This window comes from Balaenoptera ricei, chromosome 19 (genome assembly GCF_028023285.1).
Source record: "Balaenoptera ricei isolate mBalRic1 chromosome 19, mBalRic1.hap2, whole genome shotgun sequence".
Lineage (NCBI taxonomy): Eukaryota > Metazoa > Chordata > Mammalia > Artiodactyla > Balaenopteridae > Balaenoptera > Balaenoptera ricei.
The window spans coordinates 18,839,778-18,863,106 of record NC_082657.1 but is presented as its reverse complement, the minus strand read 5'-3'; the positions used below and the strand labels follow the sequence as shown (position 1 = coordinate 18,863,106).

Here is a 23,329-nt window from a genome sequence, read left to right as displayed (position 1 = left end):
GCCTTGACCTCCCACGTGGCCCCATGAGGAGTGCTGTGTACCTCCTCCAGGACCTGTGAGTGATGACTTTCTCTATTTCACTTTCCCTAATACCGATATACTTGCTTTTAAATCTAACATTTTATTTTGTGTTTTCTGTTTTCCCACTTGTTCTACCTTTTCTTGACATCATTTGGATTACTTTTTTAAAAAATCATTCTTTTTTTCCCTAAACTAGTTTAGAAGTTAAACACATTCTGTTCCCAGAAATTTCATCATGCATATTTTCAAACTATAAAATCAACATCTTTATCCTCTTCTGAATGATACAGACTTTAGAACACAAATTCCATTTACCACCCTCACTAATTATATGCTATTTTTGTTGTACATTTTAATTCTATGTATTTTTAAGTCCCCAAAGATTTATCATTATTGGTTTATAGAATCAACGTTCATTTACATTTATCCACAAACTTACCACTGTATTTTAGTTCCATCTTGCTTCTCAGACGTCCCACCTTGAGTTACTTTCCTCCTCCAGACTTATGCCTTCTATACCCTCCTTTAGAATTGTCTTTAATGCAGGTCTGCTGGTGGTGACACTCAGTTTGGGTTGGAAAATACCCTTATTTGACTTCCCTTCCGAAAGGGATTTTTTCTGGTCATAAAATTCTAGGTCATCCAGGGTTTGCTTGTATCCAGCACTCTGAAGCTAACATTCAAGGGACCACAGCACCCCTGTTAAGAGCCTGCTGCCGCTGAACTCCTCTGAAGGAAACCGTCCCGGCCGGGCTAGCACAAACCATGTATCGTCACCTTCGGTTGGGGAAGATTCTCAGCTATCCTATCTCTAACCGCTCCTTTTGATATAAATATATCCCTATGCTGATTCTTGTCTCCAATCTAGTGGTACCTCAACCTTTGAACACTCTATGTCATCCCCAACTAGTTTTGCTTCTGACCTATTTCAGTTCACTATTTCACAGTTCAGCTGTGTCTAATCTGTAGTTAAGCCCATCCACTGAGTTTGTATTTTTCAGTTCTAAAAATTCTATTTCTTCCTTTTCAAACCCATGTCATGGGTATTGTCATGTTTTATAGTTCCCTGAAGACAATTTGGAGCTTGTCTTTTCTTTCTTTAAGCACACAGCCACCAGTTGTTTTATAGTCTTTGTCTGATAATTCTGGGTTCTGTGGGTCCTTTTAATCAACGGCTTCAGAGATCTGGAAATGCCCTTCAACTCCCTTTCCATTTTCTTTAATCTCTCTGTGATTCCTGATGATCTGAGGCTGGACCTCTTGGATGGGTCTTCCATCTGTTATCTTTTCTCTCCATTCCCAACTGTTTGTTTCCTGATGTTCTAGGTGAATCCACAAATTTATCTTTCAGTCCTTCTACTGATTTTTTTTGAAAATTTTGGTAATCGTTTTTAATTTTTCTTATTTAGTGATTACACTTTTTTTGCCATGGCATTTTATTCTTTTAAACTCTCCTTGGGAGGTCCCGGATGGCCTAGTGGGTTAGGATTCCGGGCTTTCACTGCCAAGGGCCTGGGTTCAATCCCTGGTTGGGGAGCTGAGATCTCGCAAGCCGCCTGGCGCGGCCAAAAAACTCTCCTCAGTTCTCTGTGTTATCTCAGTTTCCTTCGAAGTGAGTTTCTCTGCTCATCTAGGTTTCTCTCCTTTGCAATTTCCCCCCTACACCCAATGCTCCTTGCTGTTGGTCACATCTAGCCGTCTGTTCTTACTTTCGGATGAAGACTGGGTATTTGGTGTGCACTGTAGTAGGGGACTGTTCTGTCCTGGCGCCTCCCTGAGCAGACACATCGCTGACTGATGACCAGGACTCCGTCTGTGTAGGTGAGTTATGCGAATAGTTGGCTTCACTTTAGGATACAGGACCCCCCAAAACCAGGATAAGGAAGGCTTGCCTTTTGCAGATACCACTAGCCACCGCAAACCCTTAGCTCTCCCCAAAAGAGTTTGCTAAATTTCTTTAGTGACGTAGGTTGACACCCGTTTTCTCTCCCATCACCCAAGCCAAGTAAGCTCGAGCTTTCTAGGCAATAGTAAAAGCAAAGAGCAATCTAAGCTTCAAGTTGTAACCACCAGTCTAAGTCTAAGCCAACCGGACAGTTCACTAGGAAGATAAGCTTCTGCCGTTTCCTGCATCACAGTTCCTTCCAGGCATGGTTGTCAATAAGTAGAACAAGCAAGACAAAATGGATAAGCCACTCTGGGTTTATTATCTGCACTGCCTTCAACAGGATAGGAGAACAACACATATGTACCATACCTAGAAGCTCACCGAGCACAGGTTCAACCCAACCTTTTTTTATACAAATAATCTTTTCTTCATGACCTCACCTTTGCCTGAGGTACAACCCTTTCCTAACTCAGGCTCACCCCCATTGTAGGAGCTAGCTCAACAGCCACTCTGCTGCTAGTTAATAATTCCTCTTTTGTATGTGGCGTTACCTCTATTATGACAGCAGCATGGGAAGGGCTCCCCCTCACTGAGGCAACCAGAGGGCAAGTGCACTGAAGCCCCAGAGGCCCTTCTGCCACCTTTAGCCTAACTCCAAGGTGTCCATGGCTCCAAGGTGTCCTTGGCCCCTGTGTGTAGTAGCCCAGACCAAAACACTCTGAGTTTCCTTCTCCTTATTTTGCCTATTTTTCTACCAGGTCTTGGTACCGCCTCTACACACTTCCCTGAATTCACATATTCCGTCTCTGATGAATCCATGCCCCTCTTCCCACGTTACAGATTTCCTCTCCAAGCAAACACTGCCCCTTCCAAGAGCGCCAACAGGCCAACACTCCCCCACCTCCACCCTCCTCATTCCCCTATTCCCTACCCCACCTGTCAACTCGGAGCCCAAAGCCTCTCAGCAAAAAGCTGGCACAAAGGCTTTCCCTGCTGTAGCGTAAGAACCTGACAATCCGCTTTTCTGACCATGATGTAAGTGCTTGACATTAAGCTTTTGATTGCTGAGGCTTCCATTTCAAAGACATTCTTCTCGAATAAACATACTGCGGGCCACACAACTAGACAAAGAGCCAGGCCGTCTTACCCATAAGGTTCCCCTTTTAGAAAGCTCTGGGTGATCTAGGTAACTGACCGTTTCAGTGGCCCCCTTCCTGCACCCAAATTCCTGCTTTCGCCAGTAAAGAGTGAACCCGTGAAACCCTAGGCACTTCACCCTTGACCCCAAAAAGGGCAGAATCTCAGGTCTGCGCTGTCTCTCTCTCTACCTTCGACCTTGTTGTGTGGCCCCAGGTGCACCGTGAACCCTCCAGGACCTGTGAGGAATGAAACTTGTTTCTTCAGCGTTTCCTAATGGTGCTGCTGGGGTGCATCTTACAGTCAGAATAAGAACCGTAAGGGCCGGCCCAGCCAAAACAACACCTGGGCGGGGCTGGGGTGGGAGGGGGTGGCTGGCCACAAGTAGGATGGCCCAGGTGGGTGCTTCAGGCATTGCTACCCGACAGCATCACTACTGACAGGCTGAGACTAGCAGGAATCACCTCCCAGGCCAGTGCCTTCTGAGCCACTACACTCCTGACCCAGTTTCCACTTAAAAGAGATTTGGTGACATGTTTGTTTCTTCAATGACCACATCTCCCATTGCCTTCACTCCCATTGCCAATTAGTGGCTTCCTTCAGAAATTTTTTATACCTTTTATACTCACCTCTAGGGGGCTATTAGGATATGTGGTAATGATGCATCCATAAAAAAAAAAAAAAAATCAGCCACAGGAGTGGGTATTTGAGGAAAATAAAATCATAAAGATGAATACGACTTCAAAAAAATTTCCTTCCTCTACTGGAACAGAGAAGTAAAGTACAGATCTGGCCCAGACAGCATGCAATAGTATAGTCAAAACACTGGGTTCCTGTACTTGAAATCATCAGCATTTACTGATACACCAAGCTAAGCACTTTGTATGCACTAACTCATTTATTCCCCCGCATCAACCACCTTGAGCTGAAAGCCCCACCATTTAAAAAATTATTTCTTCTCTATTACAAAAGTAATATGCATTCATAACAGAACACTTGGAAAGTAGAGAAAACACAAAGAAAATTTACATTACATTACTCATTATGATAGTTAAGTTTATGCGTCAACTTGGCTAGTCTATAGTGCCCAGTTGTTTGGTCAAATACTCGTTAGATGTTTCTGTGAAGGTATTTTGTAGACGTGACTAACATCTCAGTCAGTTGACTTTAAGTAAGGGAGATTATCCTTGATAACATGGGCAGGCCTCATCCCATTAGTTGAAGACCTTATGAGCAAAAACTGAGGTTTCCCAAAGAAGAAAGAATTCTGCCTCAAGACTATAACATAGTCTCAGGTTCCAGCCTGAGTCCCCAGCCAGCTGGGCTGCCCTATGGAGTCTGGATTTGCCGGCCCTCACAACTGCATGAGCCACTCTTTAAAATAAATCTCTTTCGCTCTCTCCAAATATACATATACATATCCTATTGGCTGTTTATTTGGAGAACACTGACTGCTGTAATTTCACTCACACCCATAATTTCACCTGCCAAAGATAATTTCTATTACTATTTTTCCATTCTTCCAATCCTTTCTCTATGTACATATGGTATATAAGTAATTTTATATACATGTATGTAATTATACAGACACAGACAGACATACACACATGAGAGTGATGAACTTGTCCCAGTCATCTTCGTTAACACGAGAAGTCCCACATCCTGGGAAACCCCTCAGTCCCAGGCAAACTGGGATGGTTGGGCAGCTTAATACACACACACACACACACACACACACACACACACACACCTTTTTTCTTTTTAAATAAAATTGCAATCATTCTGTACATACTGTTTTGTAACCTAATCTCTTCACTTACAAATATATTGTGGTTATTTTCCAATGTCAAAAATATTCTTCTGTGACATCATGTTTAATGGCTGCACTGTATTTCATTTTATGGTTCTATCCTTTCATTTCACCAGTTCCCCATTACTGGAGATCTAGATTTCCAGTTCTACTACTTTAAATTGTCTTTGGATCTAAAAACAAGAGAGGCTGGAACAGTAGGGGAAAAAATCATATACATACACACAAACTGTAGACCACAGCCCTCAAGGACGGCCTCGTTCTACTTTAATAAAATATTTACCATTCTTAGTCTTGGACACCTGTGCCGGTGTAGCTAAATGACCCAAAAAAAGAGGGAGCACCCTCTCCCTACCTGCCTGTAACAACATGCATGGTGACGCATGAACGCTTGAAAAGACATTTGAGTCCTTACCTTTTTAATTCATTTACAATTGAAGTGTGAACTTCTATTGCAACTTTGCTGTCCAACTGTAGTTTTAGTTCCTGGCATTCTGTCCTTAAAGTTTCCAATTGCTCCTTACTCTTAGTTAGCTCCTTTTCTTGGCTCTGTGTTTTAGTCTCCAGAAGCATTAGCTGTTTAGTCAGTTTAGAAACTGAAACACAAAAGAGATGGATAAAGACTTGGTACAGAAGAGCTAATAAAGCATGATTACTGATTACTAATACTAGTGAGAGCTTATAAAAGATGATCTTTAAAAAAAATGTGCTGGCGATTTAGAAATTAATACCAAAGGCTTTGTACTTAGCAATTACTGTCCCTATATTAAGTAGTCACTAAATATACACTTTCTTACTGGGGATCAATATACTGATATTATTGTTAAATATATAATATTTAACAAGACATGATTCCAGTCTTCAAGGAACTGACTTTCTGAAGACTGAAGCCTTAAGTCACACACAGATGTACAAGCGTACATCACGATGTCGTCCCTAAAAGTGCAAGATTTTCAAGATTTTAAGGACATCAAGTATGGCCCAACTAAGGGCAGAATTTGTTTTTCTTCCCTTTCTTCATTAACTTTTTATGTTTAGTGTCCTACATCTAAAGTAAATCATAAATATTTTCATCCTAAGGGACATGGAAATATGTAATATTAAGACACTTCCTGGGCATCTGCTGAAACTAGCACTCAGAAGTATTACAGCGTAGAACTCTAAATCCTTCTGTTCTGTGAAAACATTTAGTTGATCGAAATGAATAGCTGTTTCTGGGAAATGGGAAAATAACATGGGCAGCTGACTGAATCACACAGGCCAAAATAATCATCCCACCTGTTTAGATCTGCTGTGTTTGAGATTAAGCTCAGTAAATATGAAATTAACTTCCCTGTCGTCTCTGATCTTTGAGGCTTTCTCTCCCCTCCACCCCAAGCAGTGCCAGGACAAAGGCAGCTACTCCTGCGCCTGCTCAGTCTATGGGGAGGAAACTCCCGCGGACCCAGCCTGGTCGATAGACACAAGCCAAGCGCCAGCCCCGCAGCTTCAGCTACAGCAGGGGCTGGTAGCGGACTCTTCCGTGGTGTGGAAAGGGGAGCCGCTGAATAACAGGTGCAGAAGGGGAAACAGAAAGGACTCACGCTGGCTCACAGAAGACAGCTTGTATCTTGGCCTCCTGTCCTACATTATTCTTCACCGGAAAAGAAAAATCAGTAAAGCCAAAGGAAAAAAAAATACCACTCTCTTTTGTGCTCATAAGTTTTGGTTTTAATCGAAGTGGAATAAATGACTCAGTCTGGCCACTTCAAAGTCCACTGTCATACGCTGTGAGGTTCCTGGGATGGGGCGGCGGTGCGGGGGCGGGGGAGACATGTGGGGAGAAGAGGCCCTCACAGAAAGGATCTGATGGAGATTTAAGCTACGGCAGCACCTGCAGCGCTGAAGGAAGGGCGAGAGCACAGAGAAACTGTTTGGAGAGTCAATGGTTCCTACTTATTTACCCATTCAACAAATTTTGGGGAACGTGTCCTCGTGTTGTTTCAAATATTCATCTCACACGATTTTTCCCAGTTACGTGGCACACTGTTTTCCCCCAAACTCAGTTCTGCTCACTCTAAAGCTGTCATCCACAACTGATTTACAAAAGAGAGTAACTCGACACCGTGGAGTCCAAGAGAAAGCAGTCAGTGCATCACGGGTGATGGCTGGATATACTACAACATAATCGGCTGTCCTTCAGTAAAGAAGAACATGTTCTAAAAAACATGACTTCCAGTGTCTTCACGTGGGGGTGGGGGGGTGCCAGTGTAAAATGACACAATGGCGACGTCTCAGCATCACCACCACTCGCGGGAAGGACCGCTCACCTTCCTGGAGACGCTCCTGGTGCGTGTCCTTGGCTTTTCTTTGCTGAATCTCCAACTGCTCTATCAACAACTTGTTTTCCTCTAAAACCAGTTCTGCTTGAGTCTGAAGCTGACGCCTACAATTGATTTACAAAATTAAATACTGACATTCAGGTGCAGAATGGTTACAGAGGCACTCCTGAGTCTAAAAGAAAGTATCAAATGTGTTGTAGGTAATGACATGTTTTAATGCTAAACATGTTATTAACATAGTAAGTCTTGCCATTTCCATTAAATTGAGGGAAAGGACAGAAATGAAGTTTGAATTACGAACTGCTTTAGTAACTTGTTAAAATGTAAAATTTCAAATATATACAAAAGTAGAAAGAATAGAATAGAAACTCCCATGTACAAAACGCCCCGCTTGAACAATTATCAAATGGCCAGTTTTGCTTCATCTATATAAACCTCTAATCCTCCCACCCAGTGGATTATTTTGAAGCCAGTATGAAATATTTTTAAAGAATTTAGAAAGTTCCCATTTTAAGCACAATATGTTCACTTGTACTCGGTAGCATATTTGCCAAAAGACAATGACTTTGTTAAAAGTCCTTGTACGAGTTCTTAAACTGTACTAAGACCCCCCAGGTTGAATTTCACATGTGCAAACCCTATCCTGACAGTTGGTGCAAAGTAAATCCCAGCTCAGCTCAACCTCATGATCGCAAAATCCAGTGAGAATGAGCTAAAGGGATCTTAGAAATCATCTAGTTAAATGTTTACCACCCGAAGTACATGGTAAACCAGTAAATGATCTCAATTTTCCACTTTAGACTCAAAATCGTGAGGTAGAGGAAGGAGGGAGAAAAGATGAAAGGAGTCCAGCTCTAGTGATGACCTCCCTCAACAGAGGTTGTGCACTAGCTCCTTGGCACCTGGAGGCGTCCCTACCAGCTGCCCGACCGGTGGTGTGAAGGAGGCCCCACGCTGTACTGCAGCGGAGCTTCCCTAGGCGGGGCCGCTCCAGCCTCCTCATGCCTGCCTCAAACACAGCAGCTCCACTTTGGACTTTCTTATCAGACTTCCTCCCTCCCTCCCTTCCTCCTTCCTTACTTCCCTCTTCTTTCCTTCTTTCCCTACCTCTTTCCTTCCCTTCCCCCCTCCCTTCCACCTTTTCTTTCTTTTTTAAATGAAAGGGATCTCCCATTCCTAAAAAAAAAAAGGTCAAAACCTCAAATTTAGTTTAATGCTCCTTCCCATTTTATAGGTAAAGAAACTGAGGTCCATTAAGCATGAGGTTACCCAGCTGGTCAGAGGCAGTTAGGGAAAGAAATGTAGAGTTTAGCTGCAGCCCAGAAGTTCATGGAGAAATTATCTGAAACTAAGGAGGAAGACTCTGCTGACGTGTGAAGTCAGCGTGCCCGAGCATCAGACCGGGATGCACTGTGCCTCACGTCCGCGCAGGCACAGAGAGCAGCAGCCAAGGCGGGGCAGGCGAGGGCACGACTGGGACGGGCTTCGCGGTGGCGGGAGACCTGCCTACAGAGTGCGAGGCCCCGGTCCTGCCCCAGCTGGAGGACAGTGAATTCAGAGTAGGGGGAGGCCAGCCGCAGGGCCTCAACAGGCCCTGTGCAGAACTAACAGCTTTCTGCGCCCCAGCCCTGTGCCACAGGCCACCAGACTAGAGCAGGACGCAAATTTTGAAGTCTTATAAACAGGACTGGGGAAGATAGTGGGCATGCGGATTTCAAAAGTGGGGTCTGCCTTTCTTTCCTTTCTTTTATTTATTTATTTGTTTTTACCGTAATGAGAAGTAAACAGGTTTGACTTACAGCTATACACAAGGTTAGAGAAAGAATCTGAGGGTTTGGGAGAGGGCTCCTGGAAGCAGCCCAACTGACCTGCTTTCTAGGGCACTATTCAAGGAGGATTTGAGGGGAGACACACTAGGAACCCTGACAGAAGAAAATCAAAGTTCAACTGGGGAAGCCACAGTACAACAGGATCCAGTAGTTGCCCAACCAGTCCCAACTGACACATCAGTGGCCATAAAATCAGGGAGAACCCACCTAATAGTAAGAATGCTGTTGACTCAATTCCAAATTTCTATATATCACATATAGAAAATATTTAATTTTTTCCAGGGATGTTAAGACATTTAAAAAATATTAACTATAACATACCTACCCAAGGCAAAAAATATCTACCTGAATAGCTTTTGCTTTCTTGGTCCTGCTTGGGTATTGCCTTTAGACTTTTGAAGACATTTACTTTCTCAAATGCACTGAACAGGCATCTGTTGCTGCTGTGCTAGATGAACAGGACACGGCCCTGCCCTTGAGATGCTCCCAAAGGAGAAGAGGGAGACAGGTGTGAAGACACATAGGTAGGCACAGCATGGCAGGTACCAGGACAGGGCGTGTGTTTAGGGCCAAGTCAGAAACTGAAACAAAGGAACAATTCACTCTGCCTTCAGGGAGAAGCTACTGACTAGCACCATTTGAGCAGGGCCCTAACGGATGTACAGGAGGGCAGAAAGGGGTGTTCCGGCGGGAGGGAAGGGCATCCGCAATAGGCGGGAAGTGAGGCAGCACTCAGCTGTCTGGGAATGGAAGGGGCAGGGCAAGTGGGAGCTGGGAGTGCAGGGCCTCATCCTGGACTGTCTGTCCTAAAGCCCTGGGAGCCATCAGAGGGGTCTAAGAAAGGATGTGACTCAACGGGTTTGGGATGGGAAAAGTGCCCTAGAAAAATACAACCTCAGAAGATAAAAATGGAGACAGCAAATATATATTTATATATATATATAAACCTATTTAGAACTTTTAAAGTAGTCTTTAAAATACAAGTTTAGAATAATTTACTAGTTTTCACTACACCTTATTAGTTTCTTAGAAACTCTCCATTAAAATGTTTTAGTTAAAATACATATATATTTGACAATTTAATAAAGTTTATTCCTATTATCTTTTCTTTTTTTAATTAGCAAAATACCAGAAACACAACACCACTTGCCATTCCTCACTGGTGACAACACTATTCTTATTCAGCTCTTGGTGCAATTCTTCATTTTCTTTCACCACTTCTTGGACTCTCATCTTAAACGTTCTCATTTCCTCCTGAAACAACATTTATGTAAACTGTAACACACACATACATTCATCTCTGTATTTCTTAGTTCTAATGCTGTCGCTGTAGCTAAAATCAAATGTTAATAGCTTTTAAGCAAAGTCTCATAGTACCGGCAGCCTTAAACTTGGTACCAGCACCAAGTGCCTGCCCTCGAGAGGCTCACGGTCTAGCGAGAAAACACAAGAGACAGCTGCCATGCAGAGAACAAGGGACAAAGCACCTCAGGTTTTAAATATTCCATTCCTAACTTGATAACATTTTTCTATAACTGCCAAATATTTGAAAAGATAAAAAGGGGAATAAAAAAGGCAGAGATGCCTATAAATGTCATAGTTTTTTCTTTGTTTAAAGACTTCGGAGGATAAATTGGAGCTTTTTAGATAAAAATAAGAATTTTTCCTCCTAACTAAAGCCCATTTTGGTGGGGAAGGGCTTAGTGCAGGCGTTGGAGTCTCATAATTTTGCCCATTACAATCACGAGAAAGTCTCCCTTACTTAAAGCCATCAGTCAGTCCAGCTTCATCACTCACTGGCCCCCACATGAGGACTGTTGCTTGGTCTGTTTTCGACTGCTAACAGTCTGTGTTTGTGGCACTCATGCTGGGTGGCCTCCATCATGACTTTTCTCAGCTAGTCCTTGGCCAGCTTCAGTATCGTGTGCTGTCTTTTGGTGAGAATCTTAGGTGCTAATATTTATTCTGGGATGCTTCTAAATATTCTTCTCCCAGCTAGCAGACATTTATACTTATAAAAAGCAACAATGCCAAGCAACTTCTCTTTCTCTCACCTTTCTGCCCAAATGCACTCCCTAATTTCTAGCAGTCCACTGGCCCTTTTTCAGAACATGGGTGGGGCAAACTACAGCCCACAGGCCGGCCCCCTGTAATGTCAATAAAGTTTTATTGGAACATAGCCACACCCATTCGTTCACACCTGCTCTGCAGCCGCTTTCATGCTACAGTAGCAGAGCTGAGTAGCTACAAATAGAGACTCCATGGCCCCCAAAGCCTAAAATTGATACTAAGTAAATGTTTACAGAAAATGTTTCCCGAACCCTATTTTAGAAGGAGCACTAAATAAGTATTTTTATTATTTGGATTGATACTTAACCAATTATACAAGATTAATTTGCCCTCTTAAAAAAATTAAGTGTCCAACAGAAAGTCTAGGAGAAAAGGTTCACAACTGCATTACATGGGCCATGTACATGGGACAGCAGAACAAGAACAGGCTGGGTGACTCTTAACAGACCCTTCCAATCAGGGATCCCAGAAATACCAACTCTTTTCTCCCTGGATCCCTCCAATTCCAGAGATCTCTTTGGTCACTTAAATAAGGAACATAGAGGTTCGCAGCATGGAAAGGCATGGGACGTATCTATAACACCTGCACAGCCTTGGTTTCCTGTATAATTAGAATGAACTCTGCTCCAGGAGCCATTCCCATGGAAAAGAGCGAACACGGCAGAAACAAAGAACCTCACTTCCCCACCATTACCAACAGCTCAGTAATTAGACTTCCTGGGGGTCAGCTCTTCATAGAATTAAGAAGCATCTAAGTCTGCCTAAAACATCCCCGGTCTTCTACCTTCCTTGTCTGCCCAAATGTCCCTTTTACCAGTGCTGTTTGCAGCTGCACAGGACCAGGAAAGTAGCACCTCCCACTGCTGCCTTCTCTGCACCCCAAGATCCCAGCCCACGTGGGGCTGCCTGTCTGGGAAACCACGGCTTCCAATGCAGCACCACCCCGTCCCTCCATACTTCTCCCATCAATCCCAACCCACCCCTCCTGCTCCGCCCATCACTCTCTCCTGCCTTCCCTCTTCCTTCTCCCCGTCCCCACCCTGCTACACTCCCCCCTTCCTCCTTTCCTTCTTTTAACAAACACTTGAGTACCTGCTAGATGTTGGCTATACCTATCTTCAAAATGTTGCTTCCAAGTTTGAATCGGTCTTCTTTTTTACAAACCTTGCTCTTCTGAGACTTTTGCCCACCTACCTGAAGGCTGGCATTGAGCTCGTCCTTCTCTTTCATTCTGTCTTCATAGGCCAGCAACAAGGGGGACAGGTACTTTGTATCCACCTGAACATAATGGAGTAAAGAAGGTTAATATCTTTCTTACATCTAAACACAATCAGCACATCTTTAAAAAGGAAAGAAAATTTGCTTCATTTGGAATGGTTTGTAACAGCTATTCAATTATAGCCCAGAAAATATGGGCCTGAAATTAAATAACTTTCACTTACCAGCCAGGGCGGTATAGGGCCCTTTGATGGGAGGCCTTCAATATTTAAACTCTAAAAACAAAACACATGGTGAAGACAAATTAAATTACACTTCCTCTGAAATTTCAAGTCTTAGCTATTCTTAACCTAGACTGGGCATCAGCTATCTAGGAATCTTGTGTGTGTGTGTGTATATAAATTGATATATTTGCGTATATATTTATATATATATAAGAATCTGAAGTGTTTGAGAGTAATTTATAGACATAATGCTCCTTTTCCTCTAAATACTTCAATGTATATTTCCTAAAAGCAAAAGCATTCATCTATTTGACCACAGTACCATCATAAAAATCAGGAAATCAAGACTGATGTGATACTCTATTCTAATCTATAGACTATATTGAAATTTTGCCTATTTTCCCACTGATGTCCTTTTCTGGTCAAGAATCCAATCCAGGATTACATGTTGCATTTAGTTGTCAAAACTTTTCAGTATTTTAAAATGTGGAACATATCTAATAATTTTTTATTGGATGCCAATAAAACTTTTCCAGCGTTATGTCGTTGAGTGTCTAGATTTTGTTGTCTTCTTTTAAAGTGTTTTGTGTTCTTCTTTTTCTCTTGTAGGCTCTTAAGTTATGCACAAAAGACGATGCTTTTGAGGCTCATCTCTTTACCCTGGCTAGGGTGCGTCTTTACCGAAAGGCGGGTTTAGCCATACTGCTAAGGCATGGCCCTTCTGGGCTCCTCACTCAATGCTGCGGTGTTCACCAAGGTCTCCCCACTGTGGCTCGTCAGAACCCAAAGGTCTCTAGGTGCTGATTATTTTTAGCTCACAGTTCCCTGAACTTGTTTTCTGCCTGGCCTCACAGAGTTTCGTCCTGTACATGTGCAGGTTAGTGTTCAACAGAGGACTGCCAGGAACCCCATGTGGATTTATGTAGCTCTTGCCATGGCTGCCTCCTCTCTGGTGTTCCTGCCCCACAAATCCTAGTCTCCTCTGCTTCCCCAAATCTAACCTGTCTCTTCAGTTCAGACTGCTGTACTCTGCCTGCGTTGCTGCACCCTGCGCTGTTATCCGAGAGCGCCTCCAAGCAGAAAGCAATGTGCTCATAAGGCTCATCTGTTTATCCCCCTTCTCCCCATGATCACATGCTGCCTGCTGCTGTCTGATGTCTGTAAAGAGTTGTATTATTTATTCTGCCTGGTTTTCTAGTTGTTTACAGTAAGAGGCCAAAGCTGGGAGCAGTAATTCCATCAGGGCCAGAAGCAATGGCCCTGATGGCATAATTCCTTATTCAACAAAAATTTTCATGATTCATTCAGCAAACACTGAAAGCTCACTAAGCCATTGTGGACGTTACAGCACATTTCACTGTTTACAAGGATTGTTTGGTTCCACACAGAGATGGGTCTTCTCACATAGCACAGGGCAGAACGTGCCTTGAGAGTGGTATAAACAGAAGCCTGCAATGGTTGGAGACAGAGATCACCTCTGGCTGGAGGCATCAGGGGAGACTGTCATGGAGAACGGGGGCCGCAAAGGGTAGAATGGAGTGCACATTTTGGGGGGGCGGGTGAGGGCAACAGCCAGTCACTGGGCCTGCCTGCCCACAACCTTCTGAAAGAGAACTGGCTTGCCCACAGCCCTGCAGAAGGCCCTGGCCTAGGAAGCCTGTTTTGGATCATAGGACCCCAGGAACTTTAATATTTTTGTTAAAAAAAAAAAAAAAGTTAACATTATGTTAGGTGAAAGAAGTCAGCCACAAAAGACCACCTATTGTATGATTCCCGTTATATAAAACATTCAGAACAGGCAAATCCACAGAGACAGAAAGTAGTGGTTGCCAGGGCCAATGTGGGTGGTGGGAAAGAAGGAGGAGTGACCGCTAACAGGTGTGAGATTTCTTGTTGTGAGATTTCTTGCTGTGATGAAAATGTTCTAAAATCGACTGTGGTGACGGTTGCACAGTTCTGTGAATACACTAAAAATCACTGAACTGTATACTTTAAATGGGTGAATTAGATGGTATGTGAATTATATCTCAAAACTGATATTTAAAAATTTTTAAACCTAAGTCCTACTTCAAAAAGAAAGAAAGCGGCCCATAAAGCTGCCCTGATCTCCCAGGAGCCACGAGACAACACCGTGCACACATGGCTCCCCCCCCACCCCGATCCCAGTAGGAGCCAGTGAGCTGGGCGTCCTGACAACCCCACCGTGCCTCCAGCCCCACACAACCCTCACACACATGAGCCTCCAGGGCACAGACCTGAGCTGCTGGCCCCTCTTGTTGTTCCTCACAATTTTTGAGGTTTGCTCAGAACCTCAAAAATAGCGTAGTGGTCTGCTCAGTGAGTCTGTCGAATTGAATTCTGCAATCCTGCTTCTAAAGTAAAACCTAGTCTGTCTTCTCTCTTTATATACACGTACACTGTGAAAGGATCTCCACCTCCAAGTTAATTACACACCCATCACCCCGCATATTTACCATTTTGTGGGGAGAGAACACAAGTTCTACTCTCTCAGCAAGTTTCAACTATACAGTACAGTATTATCAACTATAGTCACCATGTTATACATTAGATCCTCAGATCTCATTCATCTTATACCTGAAAGTTTGGACCCTTTTACTTGCCTCTCCCTATTTCTCCCACGCCCCCGGCCCATGGCAGTCACCATTCTACTCTGTGTTTCTATGAGTTCGACTTCTTTTAAGATTCCACATATAAGTGACACCAAGCAGTATTGTCCTTTATCTGGTTTATTTCACTTAGAATAATACCCTCCATGTTCACCCATGTTGCAAGTGACAGAACTGCCTTGTTCTTTAAGGCTGAATAATATTCCACTGTATGTCATATGTTTTTTATATATATGTATATATATATGTATATGTGTGTGTGTGTATGTGTGTGTGTGTGTATATATATATATATATATATATATATATATATATATATATATAAAAAACATGTGACATATACCACATTTTCTTTATCCATTCATCTTGACAGACACACAAGTGGTTTTCACACCTTGGTTATCATAAATAATGCTGTAATGAACATGAGAGTATAGATATCTCTTCAAGATAGTGATTTCATTTCCTTTAGATACATACCCAGAAGTGGGATTGCTGAATGGTATGGTAGTTCCATTTTTAGTTACTTGAGGAACCTCCATACTGTTTTTTATAGTGGCTGCACCAACTTACATTCTCACCAATAGTGTACAAGGGTTCCCTTTTCTCCACACCCTCACCAGAATTTCTATCTTTTTAAAAAAAAGACACGCTAACAGGTATGAGGTGATATCTCATTGTGGTTATAAGTTGCATTTTCCTGATGCATTAGTGACGTTGAGCACCTTTTCATATACCTGTTGGCCATCTGTATGTCTTCTTTGGAAAAATGTCTATTCAGATCCTTTGCCCATTTTCAAATTGGGTTATTTGTTTTTGTGCTATTGAGTTGTATGAGTTCCGTGTATAGTTTGCATAGCAACCCTTTATTGGACATGTGGTTTGCAAATATTTACTCCCATTCCATAGGTTGCCTTTTCATTTTGTTGATAGTTCCCTTTGCAAAAGCTTTTTTAGTTTTGATGTAGTCCACTTGTTTATTTTTGCTTTTGTTGTCTTTGCTTCTGGTATCAAGTCCAAAAAACCAATGTCAAGACCAAGGAGTTTTATAATTCAGGTCTTACATTCAAGTCCTTAATTCATTTTGAGTTGATTTTTGTGTATGGTGTACAACAGGGGTCCAGTTTCATTCTTTTGCAAGTGGATATTCAGTTTTCCCAGCATCATTTACTAAAGAGACTATCCTTTCCCCATAGTATATTCTTGGCTCCTTTGTTGACCGTATACACATGCGTTTACATCTGGGCTCTCAGTTCTGTTCCATTGATCTATGTGTCTGTTTTCATGCCAACAGTACACTGTTTTGATTACTATTTCTTTGTAATATAGCTTGAAATCAGGAGGTGTGATATCTCCAGCTTTGTTTTTCTTTCTCAAGTCTACTTTAAATATTTGAGGTCTTTTGTGGTTCCATATAAATTTTAGGATTGTTTTATCTGTTTCTGTGAAAAATGCCACGGGAATTTTGATAGGGATCATTCTGACTCTGCAGGTCACTTTGGGTAGCATGGACGTTGTAACAATATTCTTTCAATCCACGAGCACAGAATATCTTTCCATTTATTTGCATCATCTTCAATTTCTTTCATCAATGTTTTATAGTTTTATAGTTTTATAGTTTTTGATAACCTCCTTATCGCTTCTCAGCCTTTTGGCTAAGATCAAGTGTACATGTTTCATCTCCTTAGTAAATTTATTCCTAAGTGTTTTATTCTTTTTGATGCTACTATAAATGGGATTGTTTTCTTAATTTCTCTTTCCAATAGTTTTTTGTTAGTGTATAGAAACACAACTGATTTTTGCATATTAATTGTGTATCCTGCAAATGTACTGAATTCATTTATTAGTTCTAACAGTTTTTTGGTGGAGCCTTTAGGGTTTTCTATATATAATTTCATTGTCATCAGCAAATAGAGGCAATTTTACTTCTTCCTTTCCAATCTGGATGCTTTTTATATCTTTCTTGCCTAATTGCTCTGGCTTGGACTTCTAGTATTCTGTTGAATAAAACTGGTAAGAGTGGACATCCTTGTGTTGCCCCTGAAGGTTTCAGCTTTAGATGTAGGCTTGTCATATATGGCCTATTACTATGTTGCAGTATGGTCCTTCTACACCCGGTTTGTTGAGAGTTTTTATCATGACAATATGTTGAATTTTTGTCAAAATTTTCTGCATCTATTGAGATGATCACAGGTTTTACTCTTAATTTTGTTAATATGGTGTATTATACAGTAAGTCCCCTACATACACACCTTCAAGTTGCAAACTTTCAAAGATGCAAACATGTGCTCCATCAACAACAGGCATGAGTGAAACTACAGCTTGCCCTCCGTCTCCTATTGCTGTTGATCCTTCAGCTCTACCATCTCCCACCTCCTCTCCCTCCTCCAGTCAGTAACTCTTCTTGCCTATTCACTCCATGCCAACCCCTGTATGCCAGCTGTTGTACTGTGCTACTGTACTGTAATCTTACTATATCGTAAGATTAAAAATGTTTTATTTTTTGTGCTTGTTTTTTACATATTGTGTGAAAAGTATTATAAACCTAGTATGGTACAGTACTATATAGCCAATTGTGTTAGTTGGGTACCTAGGCTAACTTTGTTGGACTTAGGAACAAATTGGACATACAAATGCGCTCTTGGAACGGAACTCTTTCATATATAGGGGACTTACTGTACTGACTAATTTGCAGATGTTGAACCATCCTTGTATCCCATGAATAAATAGCCCCTGATCGTGGTGTTTGATCCTTTCAATATACAGTCATCCCTCAGTATCTGTGGAGAACTGGTTCTAGGACTGGCTGTGGATACCAAAATCTGCAGATGCTCAAGTCCCACAGTTGGCTCTCCAGATCCACAGTTCTACACCTGCAGATTCAACCAACCATGGATTCTGTAGTACCGTACGTATTTATTGAAAAAAAAAAATTTACGTATAAGTGGACCCATGCAGTTCAAACCCATGTTGTTTAAGAGTCAACTATACTGTTGAATTCAGTTTGCTAATATTTTGTTGAGGATTTTTGTATCTCTGTTTATCAGGGACATTGGCCTACAATTTTCTTGGAGTGTTCTTGTCTGGCTTTGGCATTAGGGTAATGCTGTTCTCGTAAAATGAGTTTAGCAGTGTCTCTTCCTCTTCAATTCTTTAGAAGAGTTTGAGAAGGGTTGGTATTAATTCTTGGTATGATTTCAAACAATCTGCTTAGTTCCTTGATCTTTTCTATTTTTTATTTAATTTACTTCTGCTCTGATCTTTGTTATTTCCTTCCTTCTATTAACTTTGGGCTTCATTTGTTCTTTTTCTAGTTACTTGAGGTATAAAGTTAGGTTGTTTACTTGAGATTTTTCTTGTCTCTTAGTGTAGGTGTTTATTACTATGAACTTCCCTATTGGAATTGCTTTTGCTGTATCCCATAAGTTTTGGTACATGTGTTTCCATTTTCATTTGTCTCAAGATATTTTCTGATTTCTTCCTTGATCCACTGGTTGATCAGAGTAGCATGTTGTTTAATGTCCACATATTTGTTAATTTTCCAGTTTCCTTCTTTTAATTGATTTCTAGTTTTGCACTATTGTGGTCAGAAAAGATGCTTGATATGATTTCAATCCTTTTAAATTTATTAAGACTTGTTTTGTGGCCTAATATATGATCTATCCTGGAGAATGTTACATGTGTGCTTGGAGAAGAATGTGTGTTCTGTTGCTTTTGGATGCAGTGCTCTGTATACACATGGTCTGATGTATCATTTAAGGCCAATGTTTCCTTACTGATTATCTGTCTGGATGATCTATCCATTAATAAAAGTGGGGTATTAAAGTCGCCTACTATTATTGTATGACTGTCTGTTTTTCTCTTTAGGTCTGTTAATATTTGCTTTATATTTTTAGGTGTGCCTATGTTGGGTGCACAAATATTTACAAATGTTATATCCTCTTGTTGGAGTGACCTCTTCATCATCTTATAATAACCTTTGTCTCTTATTACAGTCTTTGTCTTAAAGTCTGTTTTGTCTAAGTAAAGCCAACCCATCTTTCTTTCGGCTTCCATTTGCATGGAGTACATTTTTCCATCCCTTCACTTTCAGTCTGTTTATGTCTTTATATCTGAAGTGAGTCTCTTGTAAGCAGCACATACATGGGTCTTGCTTTTTTATCCATTCAACCACTCTATGTGTTTTGATTAGGAGAATTTTAGTCCATTTATTTTTAAAGTAATTATTGTTAGGTATGGACTTATTGCCATTTTGTTCACTGTTCCCTGGCTTTCTGTAATTCCTTTTGGTTCCTTTCTTCTCTTGCTCTCTTCAAGTGTGATTTCATGATTTTCTGTAGTGCTACGCTTAGATTCCCTTGTCTTTACTTTCTGTGTATCTACTATAGGTTTCTGCTTTGTGGTTACTATGAGGCTTACATAAAACAACTTATAACTGTCTATTTTAAGTTGATAACTTAAGTTTGAATGAATTCTAAAACTACATTTTTTATTCTCTCCCCATTTTGTTTCATTTTTTATTCTCTCCCCATTTTACATTTATGATGTTGCAATTTACATCTTTTTATCTTGTATATTCATTAACAAATTATTGTAGTTATAGTTTTACTATCTTTGTCTTTTAACCTTCATACTAGATTTATAAGTGATTAACCCACCAACTTTACAACAGATTATCTTTAATTTTACTATCTATTTACCAGTGAAATTTTTAATTTCATGTTTTCCTGTTACTAATTAGTGCCCTTGTATTTCAGCTTAAAGAAAGTCCTTTAACATTTCTTGTAAGGCTGGTATGGTGGTGATTAACTCCTTCTGCTTTTGCATGTCCTGAAAACTCTTTACCTCTACTCCAATTCTAAAGGACAACTTTGCTGGGTAATATATTCTTGGTTGAATATATTGCGCTACTCCTTTCTGGTCTGCAGTTTCTGCTGAAAAATCTGCTGATAGATCTTATGAGGGTTTCCTTGTATGTAACATGTTTTTCTCTTGCTGCTTTTCAGACTGTCTCCTTGTTTTAACTTTTGACAATTTAATTATAATGTGTTTTGATGTGGGTGTCTTTGGATTTATCTTCTTTAGAACTCTCTGGACTTCCTGGATTGAGATGTCTATTTCTTTCCCCAGGGAACTTTTCAGCATTATTTCTTTAAATGAGCTTTATGCCCCTTTCTCTCTTTCCCCTCTGGGACCTCTGTAATCCACTTGATGGCATTCCTTAAGCTATCTTCACTCTTTTTCATTCTTTTTACTCTTCTGTTTGGATGAATTCCACTGCCCTGTCTTCAAGCTCACTGATCCTTTCTCACACTTACTCTAGTCTGCTGTTGAACCCCTCTATTGAATTTTTCACCTCAAGTATTATATTCTTCTGCTCTATGATTTCTCTTTGGTACTGTTTTAATATTTTCTATCTCTTCATTGAAATTCTCACTTTGTTCATGCTTTCCTGACCTTGCTGAGCATCTTTATGACTGTTATTTTAAACTCTCTATTGAGTAAATCACTTATCTGGATTTCTTTAAGATCAGTTTCTGGAGATTTATCTCGTTCTCTTCTTTAGAACATATTCCCTTTTTTCTTCATTTTCCTTTACTCTCTGTGTTGGTTTCTGTGCATTAGAAAAAACAGCCACCTCTCCTGTCTTGACAGAGTGGTCTTGTATAGGAGATGAGTCTCATCGATCAGCCTGACCCAAGCTCCTGGTTGCCTCTCAAACTCTGTGATTGTCCAAGCTGCTGTCTTTATTCTTAGTGGTTCCCAGTAGTTGGGGATGTACCAAGACCCATCAGAGAAAGGGAGGGGGGGAAGGAGGGAGGGAGGGAGAAAATAGAAAGGTGCTCAGAAAGACTCTACTTTGGATGTATCTTTTTTTATACCAAATTATAATAAATATGAGCCCTTTAGAATTGGAAACCAATTCAACAGGAAAGGCTAAAATATCAGAAAACTGATTTTTCTTAATAGGAAACATTACCTCTTCCTTGGATAAATGCCTGAATTTTGTTTGATATCTACTCAGTTCTACATTCAAACAATGAACAGTCATTTTCAATCCATCATTTTCATCCACCAGTTCTTGAGCTTGTTTTCTTAGATAATGTAATTCAGGTGCAGCGACTACTGAAAAAAATAAATTCAATATTATACCATAAGAACTTATTTCAAATTTATCAAGATTTTATATAAATTGCTGATTGTCCTTCTTTCCCTTTTAGGCTCACAAAGGCAGTGAATGACAGATATATAGATATAAATGAATAAACGTTACTAAGTTTTTTTAACATTGGATAGTCAACATTGTTTTGGAAGTTTGTGAAAGTTTTTGCATGTACAATTAAGGTAAAATAAAAATTTTAGGTTGAAAAAAAGTCATTTCAGATGATATACAAATATGTTCCTTGAAAATTCTATAGAATAAATGGAGAATTTATTACAACTAATAACTTTCCCACATAATAGTAATGTCTTATTAGAAAACGTAATAGAAAATAGATCCCACAAAATAATAGCACAAATAATATAAAGTATCTAGAAATGTGCCTAAGACAAGAAATATGCAGGGTCTGTATAAAGAAAACTAAAACATCTTTCTTAAGGCCATAATATTAGACTTATATAAATAGATAAATATACAAAGAAAACATTGAAAACAGTGAATATTTATATGACCTTAGCATTATTATTATTATTTTTTTAGCCGTGCCACACAGCACATGGGATCCTAGTTCCCAGACCAGAGATTGAACCCGCCCCCACCACACAGTGGAAGTGTGGAGTCTTAACCTCCAGGGAAGTCCCTGATCTTAGCATTAAAAAGAACTTGACACCAATGGCATAGGTCATAACAGAAAAATATCCTCTACATTTAGCTGAATTATCAACAAACTGAGAAAATATTACATACATGACAAAGGCCTAAAATCCTTAATATGTAAAGAGCTCCTACAAATCAACAGAAAAGATCAAAGCATCTCAATTTAAAATGGGAAAACTTATAAAAGAGAAAGAAAATGACCCACAAAGATAATGAAAAAAATATTCAACTTCATCAATAATAAAATAAATAAATTAAACTAAAATGGGATTCTTCTTTTTTTTTTAACCTATCAAATTCGCAAGGAAAATACAATCCTCATCATTGTTAAGTATGTGGTGAAAGAGCCACTTTTATATGCTGCTCATGGGGATAAAAACTGATATGAAACATATGTACAATACTATGCTAAGAATCAAAAGAAGTATTGGAATTTTAGCATAATAATAATGACACAGCAGATGAAATCAAATTTCAACAAGTATAAGGATATTAATGAAAGACCTTAAAATCATAACAAAATATCAAGAACATTAATATCAACAAATACTGTAACATAAAATATTAACTTTCAAAATAAATAAGAAAATTTGAATTCTTGTTTGTTCCTTTAATAAAAGAACTGTGTAGTTGTCCCCACCTTCCTGAGAGGATGCTTTCTCAACTTCTTTCAGCTTTCTATTTTCCTTTTCCATCCTTTTAAGTTTTAACTGTAGTTCTTTCATTGTTTTTTTTATTATGTTAAGTTCAAGAGTAAGGGTTTGATTTGCATTGTTTAGATGCAAATTTTCTTCTTTTAATTCCTCGAACTTTTCTTTGGTTATTTCTATATGTCTTCGATGTGTTCTACCATTTACATCTAAAAAGGCACAGGAAAAATGTTTTAAAATATTAATTGATATTTACAATTCTACATCAGAATTACAGGAGACTATTTCAAAAACCACATGAGCAACTCTTCATGTCAGTGTCTGCAAAGAGAATGGCCTATACAGCAAAGAGTGCATGGTCTGTTGGGACTACAGTGAGCAACAGGAAGAGGGATGACAGAGGGGGAGGCAGGAGCCGGTGGAGGCTCTACTATTGTACATAGTATTGTACATATCATAATATGCAGAGTGGAGGTTGTATCCTGCAGGCCACCAGGAGCCAGAAAGCCTTTCAGGCAGAAGTATGGAAAGAAGAGGCTCTACTCTCAGACGAATCCCTGAGGCCAGCAGTGAAGAAACTGAACAGGAAGGAGGCGTAGCCCAGAGGCAGGGAGACCAGTCAGGAGACTCCTAGAGTAGGGATGGAGAGGAAAGGACAGGAGAGAAGGATTCAGGGGTAAAAACTCAGCAGGGCTCAAGAACTCACTGGGTGTG

The 23,329-nt window shown here is 40.4% G+C and overlaps 1 protein-coding gene across 4 annotated transcripts in view; it reads right to left on the bottom strand.

The window, feature by feature from the left end:
• Positions 1-23,329, bottom strand: part of CEP89 (centrosomal protein 89) — a 76,926-nt gene that overhangs the window by 25,300 nt on the left and 28,297 nt on the right. For 3 of the 4 annotated variants that reach the window (XM_059905055.1, XM_059905057.1, XM_059905058.1), the window contains 7 exons: positions 22,606-22,824; positions 21,126-21,271; positions 12,519-12,569; positions 12,271-12,354; positions 10,157-10,260; positions 7,166-7,281; positions 5,272-5,452 (listed from right to left, as the gene is read on the bottom strand). In XM_059905055.1, coding sequence (XP_059761038.1) covers positions 5,272-5,452; positions 7,166-7,281; positions 10,157-10,260; positions 12,271-12,354; positions 12,519-12,569; positions 21,126-21,271; positions 22,606-22,824 — 901 coding nt within the window. The remainder of the gene's footprint in view (positions 1-5,271; positions 5,453-7,165; positions 7,282-10,156; positions 10,261-12,270; positions 12,355-12,518; positions 12,570-21,125; positions 21,272-22,605; positions 22,825-23,329) is intronic. The other variant, XM_059905056.1, reaches the window with a different exon arrangement.